Genomic DNA, 13,368 nt, shown 5'->3' with positions numbered 1-13,368 from the left:
TGTGCCGTGTTGGCCCTTTAATTCTGGCAGCGGCCCGTAAACGAGGTGGCGTTTATGACGGTGTGGACACTCTGTTGCGGAACTGGAGAATCCCGCCCTTGGTTCCATTTGTCTTCTTGGAAAACCACCGAGAAATACATATACTAAACGAAAAACATGGTTAACAGGATATGGACAACAGCATTGATTTTATCGCCTACCTTGAGATCTGCTCCTGAATTTCATGACACTACCGCCCGGTGTTGGACTTCGGCAACTGGGCTGAGGTGCATCCACACGCTCATGGTCATTGCCTTTCTCAGTTTCTGAAGCCTGCAACACAAGACCAAACAATACACAAATAACGGGGAGTGAAAGAAATAAACACTTGGTTTTATGCAGCAGCCGTCACAAGCTCAGGAAATCCCGAAGAACTTCACAGACAAAGTGCTGTTGGAGTGTAGCCACTGTTGTCATGTAGAAAGTAGGGCAGCTCAATCTGTGCACATCATGCTCCCTTAAAGGACCAAATAATCTGCTTTTGTGATGTTGCTGGAGGGATAAATATTGGTCAGAATACCAGAGAGAACTCACTTGCTGTTTGAAAAGGTTTTTGCCCATACGAGAGGGAGGATGGTGTCTCAGTTTAAAGTCTCATCTGAAAATCAACACCTCCAACACTGTGGCACCTCCTCTGTCCTTCACTGGGATGTTAGTCTTGATTATTGGCCTAGAATCGGTCTTTAACCCATAATTATATTTTATTTGTTCATGGTTCATGGGCGTCGCAGGCTGTGCCAGCATTTATTGCCATCCTTAATTGCCCTTGAGGGGGTAGTTAAGAGCCAACCACATTGCTGTGGGTCTGGAGTCACATGTAGGCAGGTCAGGTCAGGATGGCAGATTTCCTTCCCTAAAGGACATTAGCAAACCAGATGGGTTTTTACGACAATCGACAATGGTTTCATGGTCACCATTAGACTTTTAATTCCAGATTTTTATTCAGTTAAAATTTCATATCTGCAGTGGTGGGATTTGAACCTGGATCCCCAGAGAATTCTGGGTCTCTGATTTACAAATCCAGCGACAATACAACTATGCCACCGCCTCCTGAGAAGTACGAAAGTTGGCACCTAATGGCTGCTGATCTATATTATATTTATAACTATAATTACATTCCTCAACTTCCCTCTCTCTCTCTCTCTCTCTCTCTCTCTCGCTATCTAAAATAAAATAAAAGCTTTGAGGAAAATTAACTGTTAAAAATGGACCTCTATTGAAATCCAGCATTTAAATAAAAGTTCTTCCTATATTTTAAGGATTGGACTAAGTGTCTTCTTTGTTCGTTCCGGAGGGATCATTCTAATTATGACATCATGAGTTAAGACATTACATAGATTAACCCAAAAGCATCCCGAAGGGAAACGTCCATCAACCGTAATGTGTTTTTGATGGCACAGTTAAATGATGAGACATGTATTTTGTAAGAATGAAGAATATTTTTATTGGTAAATTGGCTGAAATAGGACAGCTATGGCACATGTGAGAAACCACAATGGTCATGGTGTTCTATAATGACTTAATAATGTAGTGTTTACATTACAGCATGAAAGCCAAACCACAGTATAGAATCTATTTTCTGACATATTTATCGAGTTTATATATTTTTTTACTTTGACCTGTTTACTCATAGTAATTGGGGCTGGTTTAGCACAGGGCTAAATCGCTGGCTTTGAAAGCCAACCAAGGCAGGCCAGCAGCACGGTTTAATTCCCATACCAGCCTCCCCGAACAGGCACCGGAATGTGGCGACTAGGGGCTTTTCACAGTAACTTAATTTGAAGCCAACTTGTGACAATAAGCGATTTTCATTTTCATTTCATTTCAATTACTATACTCATAGTAATTCTCCTATATGTGATTATGATGGTTCATTAAAGAAATTCAACAGGAAATTATGGTAGATACTGGGAATGGGATATGAGGAACAATGACATTTTATTAGACTAGACAGTGGGCGCGATTCTCCGCTCCCCAGGCCGGGTGGGAGAATCGCGGTAGGACCGCTTTGGCACCCCCCGCGATTCTCCCACCCGTCCAAAATGGCATGTCGCGTTTTGCAACACGCGACTCGGAGAATCGGCGGTCGCCGTTTTTCACGGCGACCCGCGATTCTCCGGCCCGGATGGGCCAAGCGGCCTGCCGTTCCCGACCTGATCACGCTGGCGGCAACCACACCTGGTCACTGCCGGCGTGAACATAGCGCGAAAGGTGAGTTTGGGGCCTGTGGGGGGCGGAGAGGGGATCAAGCACCACGGCCGTGCTCGGGAGGGGACTGGCCCGCGATCGGTGCCCACTGATCATCGGGTCGGCGTCGCCAAGAGACGCACTCTTTCCCCTCTGCTGCCCCGCAAGGTCAAGCCGCCACGTCTTGCGGGGCAGCGGAGGGGAAAACGGCAACCGCGCATGCGCGGGTTGGCGCCGGCCAACCTGCACATGCGTGGCTGACGTCACATAGGCGCCGCTGGCAGCGTCATTATCGGCACGCCGCCTTGACGCCAGCGTCAAGGCCTGGCGGCCGAGTTACACGAAACGCCGCTCCTAGCCCCCGGGGGGGAGAATAGGGGGCGAGGAGCGGCCTCCAACGCCGTCGTGAAACACTCCGGGTTTCACGACGGCGTCGGCCGTTGTGGAGAATTCCGCCCAGTGTGTCAATTTTAATAATTTCTTCACTGAAAACATGGGCCGGGATTCTCTCATCAGGCGGCTAAGTGTCGATGCCGGCATAAAAACGGGAGTGTTTTACTTCGGCGTCAGCGCCCATTCCGGGACCCCATTCTCCAGCCCACAGTGGGCTAGCATGGCACTGGAACGGCGCACGACTTTCCAGCCGCCGATCCCGATGTGAACCTGGTGCCGCGGGGTCCGCGCATGCGCAGTTGGGCCTTCTTCCCTGCGCCGGCCCCAACGCCAAATAGCTCAGGGAGACAGGAGCCGGCCCAGAGGAAAGGAAGCCCCCAGCCAGAGAGGCCGGCCCCCGTCGCAGGCCAGGCGACTACGGAGGCCTCCCCCCCAGGGTCGGATCCCCCCCTGCCCCCCCCCCCCCAAAGGCCGCCTCCGGACCCTTCAACACCGAGGTCCCGCTGGCTCAGAGGATGTTAGAACGGCGCCGGCGGTACTCGGATTTTTTGTCACAGCCCCTCGGCCCACCCGGGCCAGAGAATCGGCGCGCCGGCCCGTGCCGGAGAGTCGGCGCATACCCTGACCGGTGCCGCGAAGAGAGAATATCAGACCAAGCTAGAGTCAGACTAGTGTTACAGACTCATGGCGGTTGTGGCAAGGACTAAACAACATAACGGGGTACAAAGCGAAGCCGAGCAGTATCACCAGCAGCAGCGCAACCATCCCTGATGAACTCAATGCATTCTATGCTAGGTTCGAGCAGGAAACCACCGATCTGCTGTTGAGTGCCCCAGCAGACCATAACACACCCATACCCACCATCACAGCTTCCGAAGACAGATCTGCTTTCCTGAAAGTGAACCCTCGGAAGGCGACGGGTCCGGACGGGATCCCTTGTCGTGCACTAAGAGCCTGCGCGGACCAGCTGGCAGAGGTGTTCGTGGACATCTTTAACCTGTCCCTACACCACTCCGAGGTCCCCACCTGCTTCAAGAAGGCAATCATCATACCGGTGCCAAAGAAAAACCAGGCAACGTGCCTCAATGACTACCGTCCGGTGGCCCTGACGTCAGTTGTAATGAAGTGCTTCGAGAGGCTGATCATGAAGCGCATCCATCACTCCATACTCCCGAAACGCCTTGATCCACTGCAATTCGCATACCGTCGCAACCGGTCCACATCAGATGCCATCTCCCTGGCCCTACACTCATCCCTAAAGCATCTCGAAAACAAGGACTCCTATATCAGACGCCTATTTATTGACTATAGCTCTGCCTTCAAGACCATAATCCCAACCAAACTCACATCAAAGCTCCAAATCCTAGGACTTGGCTCCTCACTCTGCAACTGGATCCTCGACTTTCTAACCCACAGACCACAATCAGTAAGAATAAACAACAGCACCTCCTCCACAATAGTCCTCAATACCGGGGCCCCGTAAGGCTGCATACTTAGCCCCCTACTCTACTCCCTGTACACACACGACTGCGTGGCAAAATTTGGTTCCAACGCCATTTACAAGTTTGCTGAATACGACCATAGTAGGCCGGAACTCGAATAACGTAGTCAGAATACAGGAGGGAGATTGAGAATCTAGTGGAGTGGTGTAGCAACAACAACCTCTCGCTCAATGCCAGCAAAACTAAAGAGCTGGTCATTGACTTCAGTGGGGAGCTAACAATTATACTCAAAGACGAGAGACAAGTACAATAGAGGCTTTATTGCTGTGCGATGCTATTCCTCCATCTGCAACTGTAGACTAGGGTCTGAGTGACTCACACGCATATTTATACACTAGCTCCCTGTGGGCGGAGCTAGCCGGCAGGGGCTTACCGGAGGAACCTGTATTACAGGTACAGGCATACATCCCCCTACTGCAAGTACACATCACTACAGTGGTTATATCACCACATTCAGGAAGCAAAGTACTGTACACACCCCTGTCAGCATCAACGGGGCCGAGGTGGAGATGGTTAGTAGTTTCAGATTCCTAGGGGTACACACCTCCAAAAATCTGTCCTGGTTCACCCACGTCGACGCTACCACCAAGAAAACACAACAGCACCTATACTTCCTCAGGAAACTGAGGAAATTCGGCATGGCCACATTAACATTTTTACAGATGCACCAGAGAAAGCATCCTATCTGGCTGCATCACAGCTTGGTATGGCAACTGCTCGGCCCAAGACCTCAAGAAACTTCAGAGAGTTGTGCCCACAGCCCAGTCCATCACACGAACCTGCCTCCCATCCATTGACTCCATCTACACCTGGGGAAAGCGGGCAGCATAATCAAAGACCCCGCCCACCCGGCTTACTCACTCTTCCAACTTCTTCCATCGGGCAGGAGATACAAAAGTCTGAGAACACGCACGAACAGACTCAAAAACAGCTTCTACCCTGTCCTAAACGACCCTCTTATGGAGTGATCTCATTAACACTGCACCTCTATATGCTTCGCTTGATGTTGGTGTTATGTAGTTACATTGTGTACGTTGCTTTGCCCTATTATGTATTTTCTTTTATTTCCTTTTCTTTTCATGTACTTAATGATCTGTTGAGCTGCTCGCAGAAAAATACTTTTCACTTTACCTCGGTACACATGACAATAAACAAAATCCAAATCCAAATCCATTGGAGGTGAGAAATTTGACAGCACCTCAATATTAAACTTAAGCTATCACATGTATCGTGTATTTGTAATATATCCTCATTTTAGTTTAAATTTCCCACTTTTACTTTCTCTTTTATACTTACAAAATGTTTATATGTGTTTTATTTTTCGGCCCAACAAAATCGTTTTAACGGACAGAGAGCATTTCCTTCTATCCACCACAGCCCACTATCCACCAGCTGAAAAATGTAAAGGGGCAAACCATATCACAGATTTAATAGCCAATTATTTCCAACTGAAAACAGCAAGTTCCTATGGTTACCATCCTTGATCAGTCTTAGCACTTCAGAATAATGAGATACTTCATTATCATGTGAGTAATGAGAAAGGGAGGTTAGTTAATAGTATAAAACTTTTCGAAGAGACCTGTACTTCATTTACATAGAAGTGTTGAATTTACAATGAGAAGAAAATCCATGTGTAAACACAAAAGAATCATACTTTATAATGTCCTTTCATTCAAGTGATTAAATCACATATTTTAAAAATGTACTCACCACTAAATTTACTTAAGATAAATAAATAAATTATCAACAACAAAGGCCAAAGACAAATCCAAAATGGGCTCAAGGGGTTGCATAACCTACTCCTGTTCCACTGTAAATACTTAAGGTCAAAGTTGCTATATTAGAATTGTTACCATTGATACCTGCCTTCTGTTTCCCATTATGTATACAATTAGTAATTCAGTTTGTAACTCCTTCCTGAATCCCAAGGGTTCTTTCTGAACCAAGATGATTCCAAAAATCATTAATTTGTAATAGTCACCGACCCCTTTATTTCCTCAAAGAATTCCGGTAAATCTGGCAGTCACAATCTGCTTTTCTAATTCCTGCTGATTTGGATTCTATCTGCATTGTATCTCAGCATATGTCTCGAAAACATTGTGCCTGAAAGACAGCAGGGCCCGATAGCCCCAGCAGTAGCTGAAGTAAGGAAGAATCCAACTGGGCCCTCTGAGGTGCAAGCACCCATTGAAGTTAGTGCCAGAAGCATCTGAAGGATCCCACATGGTGACAGCATCCTTCTAACAGCTCAATTGAGTAATCAAGTTAGTAAACCTTTTACAAAAAACACTTTGATTAATCACTTGAGGTTATAAACAAATTCACTACAGCATTGTGTTTGGAATTAAAATTACCAACTTTAGTGCACTAGCAATTTTTTGAGGGGGTTTTGTAGGGGCCAGGCTGACAGGCACTAGTGATGAGGACGGAAAACCAGTTTCAACAGGGTAGTGGTGGGAGGGGGGGGGGGGGGGGATATATGGGAGGGGGTATGGACCAGCTTGGTTGGGGGTTGCTGGGGAAGATACTCTGTCGGGCCACAGAATGCCAGACAGGACTGACCCCTCTCTTCGCCCATAAAACATCAACAGTGGCAGGAAGAGGCACTTCAGCAACCATTAATTGGTTACATAGATTCATAGAATTTACAGTGCAGAAGGAGGCCATTCAGTCCATCGAGTTTGCACCGGCTCTTGGAAAGAGCACCCTACCCCAGGTCAACACCTCCACCCTCTCCCCATAACCCAGCAACCCCACCCAACACTAAGGGAAATTTATCATGGCCAATCCACCTGCACATCTTTGGACTGTGGGAGGAAACCGGAGCACCCGGAGAAAACCTACGCACACACTGGGAGGATGTGCAGACTCCGCACAGACAGTGACCGAAGCCAGAATCGAACCTGGGACACTGGAGCTGTGAAGCATTTGTGCTAACCACAATGCTACCGTACTGCCCCTACGGGAGGGGTTTAAATGGCTCAAAGGTGGCTGGACTATCTAACTTCTAATAAAATACCAGGGGAGGTGGGTAGACAACAGGTATGGGATCACCAATATAGCACCCGATTTTATGCCCACTCCTAAGGAGACCGTAAAATTTCATCCCAGGCTTGTTGCTACAAGGGTTTCATATATTGTCAAACTCATATTCATTTATTCAAGAGACACTTATCGATTTCTGGTGGCACATTTTCTGATTGAAGTCAGGGAAACTGTGTGTTTCCTGTTTATTCCCTTATTCTTTCATTTTTGCTATTACAATGTTGATCCAGGGATAGGTAATAGACCTGTGACTTTAATGCAGCCTGTATTTTAACTCCGGGGGAAGCAATGGCCTGTATCTTTAAATCAAGCAGGAAGAATTTGGAAGACATCAGTGATGACTTGCTTTGATTAACTTGGCTAGTGGTCAAAGAATTGGCTCAAATATCTGTGCCTTTCCTGGTGGTCAAGGTGATTGGTTCAGGTCCCACTGACATGTTTCTCAGTGTCACAAAGCTGGAGTTTGTTTCACTTTCGATTCTGCACCAATTCATTCCAGAAATATCCAGTTAATTCTCACCAAGAAGCCATTGTCAGAATCTGATAACACTCTCTCGCTCCGGAAAAGGTGATCGAAAGCAGAATCCACAGCCTTATAACCCCCTATCTCTGGAATAGGTTAATGTAAAGAAGAGACCAGAATCTAATAGCACTCTCTCCACAGAACAGGCTGTTGGGAAACCAGAGGCCTCTCCTGGAAAAGCTGTAAGATATACTGCTGAACTGCAAAGAAGATCATTACGGGCTGTAGGCCAGAGACTTAAAACCACATTCATACTGTGAAGAAGGTGCTGCAAGGAACACATCCTCTGAAGCAAGTACTCTTTTTTAAAAATATATTTTTTATCAGCCAGAGCATACCTAAACATTAAAAGAATCATTCAAAAACATAACACAATCCCCACGGTTTGACATTCCCCCCCCCCCCTTGTTCTCCTTAGTACCTGCCCCACTACCCCCACCTGCTGGCAACAAACACATCCTCAAACAAGGACAAGAACAACCTCCATCTCGTCCAGAATCCTTCCTCCGAGCCCCTAAGGGTGAACTTATTCTTTTCCAATTTAAGGAAATCTGCTTCACCCCCCCCCCCCATCCATGCCAAGAAAACAATGCAAAAAAAACAAGAACAGTAGAAGCACCCCCCCCCCCCCCCAAATTATTAATTTATGCAAGTCCAGATCCAAGGTGTCTGCCACCATCCACTTAATAAACACCTCTTCATCCCAATTGGGCACACAAATGTTTACTAGCACTACAGGAGCCCCCTTCAAAACTCCGCTGACCATCACAAATCAGGTCTCACACCTCCTTGGCCATCACAAACGTCACCCTTTTACTAAATAGAATAGTAATTCCTCTCGGCTTGGAATCGAATTCCGACTGGAATGTATGACCCACCCACCCCTTTCTCAACCTCACCTGGTCTTTAACCTGCAAATGTGTCTCCTGAAGAAACACAACCGCCGCCTTTCAAATGCGCAAACACCCTAGATCGCTTCACCGGCCCATTCAACACCCGCATATTCCAAGTCATTATCCTCACCGGCGGTTTCTGACCCCCCACCCCTATTTTAGTCCAATAAACCATCTGCCGCACCTGCAGCATGAGCACTCTCCCCTCCTCTCCTCCCCCCATCCCCCCGGACCAATCTTACCATCTCCCCCCCCCCCCCCCCCCCATCGCAACCCCCACCCCCATATTTCTTCCGTTCGCCAGCATGCTCACCAGTGTGGTAACCCCTGCCTGAAGACTGAAACAAAGGCCCCCACCGATATTGCCCAAATTAACCCCTCCAACCACAAAGCCTACCCACTTCCAACCTTTGGGGTGATCCCAACCCCAACCACTCCCCCACGCCCCCCGCCTAGACCCTCCCCCTCCCCCTCCCAACAGGAGGGAGACATCCAGGACTCCAACTCATGCCCCCCCCCCCAACCATTGTAAAATACCAACTAGGTCAATGTGTGAAAATAGAACAAAATATTGGTACACATTTCAGAAAGCAAAACATCAAGAACATTTCCCCAATCAACTCTTCTCTAAACCATGTGATGCACCTTCGGTTACCACAAGACGAGAATGGTGGAACAATCGAGGCTTTATTGAACGAGATGTTGTGCCTCCTTTGGCTGGAACCAGAATGGGAGCAGCGCAGGCGAACACACACATTTATACGCCGCCTGCTGGGCGGAGCCAGCAGGCAGGGATTTACCAACATACCTCTAATATACGGGCAGTACCGTAATACCTATAATATACCACTAGTGGTGTTCACCACATTCACCCCCTGTAAAAAAAGAGTCCGGCAGGGCTGGTGGAAACATTACAAATTAAGTCTGTCAGGGGCTTTGACGCTCCTCCAGAATCGCCTCAGTCCTGGTGGTGATGTGGGCACAGACATGGTCACCTGCGACTCCGGGAGCATGTTGTCCTCGTCTTCGTCACCCCTGAATGGATCCAGTGGGGGGACGGATCCTGCTGGGGTGGGGGCTGCGGTGAGGTTCGCTGGAGGGAGGGTGAGTGGCGCAGGGGTGAATGAGGCAACCAGGGGGCGGGAGGGGGGGGGGAGCGGTGTCAGATCGGGGGTCCTGGGTGGGGATCCAGCGGGTGCCAGGTCCTGGAGGGAGACTTGGCGCCCGTCGGGGTGTGCCACATAGGCGTACTGCGGGTTTGCATGTAAGAGGTGGACTTTTTCGATTAAGGAGTCCGACTTATGGGTCCGCACATGCTTCCGAAGGACGGGTCCAGGAACTGCCAGCAATGTTGGGAGTGAGACCCCGGAGGTGGACCTCCTGGGGAAGGCAAACACATGCTTGTGATTGGTCTCATTAGTCACGGTGCTGAGGAGCGATCAGATGGAGTGGAGCACGTTGGGGAGGATCTCCTGCCAGCGGGAGACTGGGAGATTTTCAGTCCCCAGGGCCAGCATGGCGGCCTTCCAGACAGTCCCGTTCTCCCTCTCCACCTGCCTGTTTCCCCGGAGGTTGTAGCTGGTCGTCCTGCTCGAGGCAATGCCCTTGCTGAGCAGGAACTGACGCAGCTCATCGGTCATAAAAGAGGATCCCCGATCGCTGTGGATGTAGATGGGGAAACCGAACAGAATGAAGATGCTGTGCAGGGCTTTGATTACCGTGGCAGAAGTCATATCGGGGAACTGGGAGTACTCATCAACCACGTTCAGGAAGTACGTGTTGCGGTCGGTGGAGGGGAGGGGTCCTTTGAAGTCCATGCTGAGGCACTCAAAGGGGTGGGAGGCCTTTACCAGGGCCGGTAGAAGTGCAGCTTGCACTCTGCGCAGGCTTGGCAGTCTCTGGTGATGGTCCTGACCCCCTCAATGGAGTAGGGCAGGTTGCGGGCCTTGATAAAATGGAAGAACCGGGTGGCAGACGTCATAGTGGAAAGCCCGGAGTCGGTCCACTTGTGCGCTGGCACATGTACTGCAGGAAAGGGCATCAGGGGGCTCGTTGAGCTTCCCCGGGCGATACAAGATCTCATAATTATAGGTGGAGAGCTCGATCCTCCACCTCAAGATCTTGTCATTTTTGATCTTGCCCCGCTGTGTATTATTAAACATAAAGGCAACTGACCGTTGGTCAGTAAGGAGAGTGAATCTCCTGCCAGCCAGGTATGCCTCCAATTATTGCACAGCTTTCACAATGGCTTGGGCCTCCTTTTCGACAGAGGAGTGCCGAATTTCGGAGGCATGGAGGGTGTGGGAAAAGAAGGCCACGGGCCTGCCCGCCTGGTTGAGGGTGGCGGCCAGATCTACGTCCGATGCATCGCTCTCCACCTGAAAGGGGAGGGACTTGTCGACCGCGTGTATCATGGCCTTGGCGATGTCCACCTTTATGTGGTTGAAGGCCTGGAGGGCCTCAGCTATCAGGGGAAAAACTGTGGACTGAATGAGTGGGTGGGCCTTGTCCGCATAATTAGAGACCCACTGGGCGTAATAGGAGAACAAACCCAGGCATCGTTTCAGGGTCTTGGGGCAGTGGGGGAGAGGGACGCATGCGGTCGGGGTCAGGCCCTAGAACTCCATTTTCCACTACGGAGCCAAGGATGGCTAAGCGGTTGGTGTGGAACACGCATTTCTCCTTGTTGTATGTGAGGTAAAGGAGTTTGGTGGTGTGGAGAAATTTTTGGAGGTTAGCATCGTGGTCCTGCTGATCGTGGCCGCAGATGGCGACGTTAACTAGGTACGGGAAAGTGGCCCGCAGTCCATACCGGTCAACCATTCGGTCCATCACTCGCTGGAAGACCGAGACCCCACTGGTAACGCCGAAGGGAACCCGAAGGAAATGATAGAGGCGGCCATCTGCTTCGAACGCAGTGTGTTGCCGGTCCTCCGGGCGGATGGGGAGTTGATGGTAGGCGGATTTCAAGTCCACTGTGGAAAAGACTCGATTCTGCGCAATCTGATTGACCATGTCAGATATGTGTGGGAGGGGGTACGCATCGAGCTGCGTGTACCGATTGATAGTCTGACTGTAGTCAATGACCGTCCGGTGCTTCTCCCCATCTTCACTACCACTACTTGAGCTCTCCAGGGACTGCTGCTGGCCTCAATGACCCCCTCCCATAGAGGCCGTTGGACCTCTGACTTGATGAAGGTCCTGTCCTGGACACTGCACCATCCGCTCCTAGTGGCGACGGGTTTGCAATCTGGGGTGAGGTTTGCAAACAGGGAAGGTGGATCGACCTTAAGGGTCGTGAGGCCGCAGACGGTGAGGGGGGTAGGGGTCCACCGAATTTTAACGTCAGGCTTTGGAGATGGCATTGAAAATCCAGGCCAAGTAACAGGGCAGCGCAGAGATGGGGGAGGGCATAGAGCCTGAAGTTGCTGAACTACACTTTGGACAGTGAGGGTCGCGATGCAGTACGCCCGTATTTCCACAGAATGGGATCCGGAGGCCAGGGAGATCTTCTGGGTGAGGGGGTGTACTGCGAGTGAGCAGGGCCTTACTGTAGTGGGGTGGATGAAGCTCTCTGTGCTCCTGGAGTCGAAAAGGCAGGTCGTCTCGTGCCCATTTATCTTCATCTGTCGTCGTTGAGGGAAGATGGTGCCGCCCCTGGGTCGCACGTGGGGAGGTGTAGGGATGCCGGCCTGGAAACAGTGGCGACCGACCAGGCCTGTCAAACAGAAATAAAATGTTCTTTCTTGCCACACCCGTTGCAGGTCGCGCTCCGCGCCGGGCAGCGCTGCCTGGGGTGTTTATTCTGTCCATAAAAATAACACTTGGGCCCCCCAGAGTTGGCTGGCTGCCGTGCGGCACAGGCTTGCGGTGAGCTGGAGTCGGCAGCTGGTGGGGCCCATGATGCCCACCAGGGTGCCGTGCGGTCGGGGGCGTAGGGCTGCACATTACGGGAGGCCACTTCTAACGAATTAGCAAGCTGCCTAGTCCCCGCAAGATCAAGCGTACCCCCTTCCAGTAGCCGCTGGCGGTGGTATGCAGACTTCATGCCCGTGACGTAAGTGTCTCTAATTAAAAATTTGGTGTGCTGGACTGCCGAAACTGCCTGGCAGTCACAGTTCCTATCTAGGATGTGCAGGGCACGCCAGAAATCGTCCAGAGACTCCCCGGGGAGTTGCTGTCTCGTGGCCAGGAGGTGCCTGGCGTATACTTGATTCACCGGTCAAACATAATGTCCCTTCAGGAGCGACATCGCTTCGGAGTAGGCAGGCGCATCCCAGAAGAAGCGAAAAATGTCAGCGCTCTCCCGTGAATAGAGGACTTGGAGCTTTTGCGAGTCCGAGGGTTCTTCAGCTGCTGCTCTGAGGTAGCCTTCGAAGCAGGCTAGCCAATGGTCAAAGGTGAACGTAGCGTTGGCTGCTTGAGGGCTCAGCTGCAGGCGATCAGGCTTGATGCAGAGATCCATTGTTTAAAAAATCTCGTTCAATAAATTGATGCACCGTCAATTACCACAAGACGAGAATGGTGGAACAATCGAGGCTTTATTGAATGAGATGTTGTGCCTCCTGTAGCTGGGCGGAGCCAGCAGGCAGGGATTTACCAACGTACCTCTAATATATGGGCAGTGCCGTAATACATATATTACACCACAAGTGGTGTTCACCACATCATGCTGCTTAATAAACCCGTGTGCCTCTTTGGGTATCATAAAACAATACTCCTTCCCCTTAAAAGTCACCCAATCTTTGGCCGGGCAGAACACCAAACTGGACCTTATTACGAAAAA

The 13,368-nt window shown here is 50.1% G+C and overlaps 1 protein-coding gene across 6 annotated transcripts in view; it reads right to left on the bottom strand.

Annotated features, from left to right (window-relative positions):
* The window catches only part of pdzd2 (PDZ domain containing 2), a 599,663-nt gene that overhangs the window by 150,661 nt on the left and 435,634 nt on the right, over positions 1–13,368 (bottom strand). For all 6 annotated transcript variants that reach the window (XM_038790713.1, XM_038790714.1, XM_038790715.1 and 3 more), the window contains one exon: positions 201–312. In XM_038790713.1, the coding sequence (XP_038646641.1) occupies positions 201–312 (112 nt within the window). The remainder of the gene's footprint in view (positions 1–200; positions 313–13,368) is intronic.

This window comes from Scyliorhinus canicula, chromosome 3 (genome assembly GCF_902713615.1).
Source record: "Scyliorhinus canicula chromosome 3, sScyCan1.1, whole genome shotgun sequence".
Taxonomy (NCBI): Eukaryota; Metazoa; Chordata; class Chondrichthyes; order Carcharhiniformes; family Scyliorhinidae; genus Scyliorhinus; species Scyliorhinus canicula.
The sequence above is the reverse complement of the archived record's forward strand: the minus strand, read 5'-3'. Positions and strand labels throughout refer to the sequence as shown.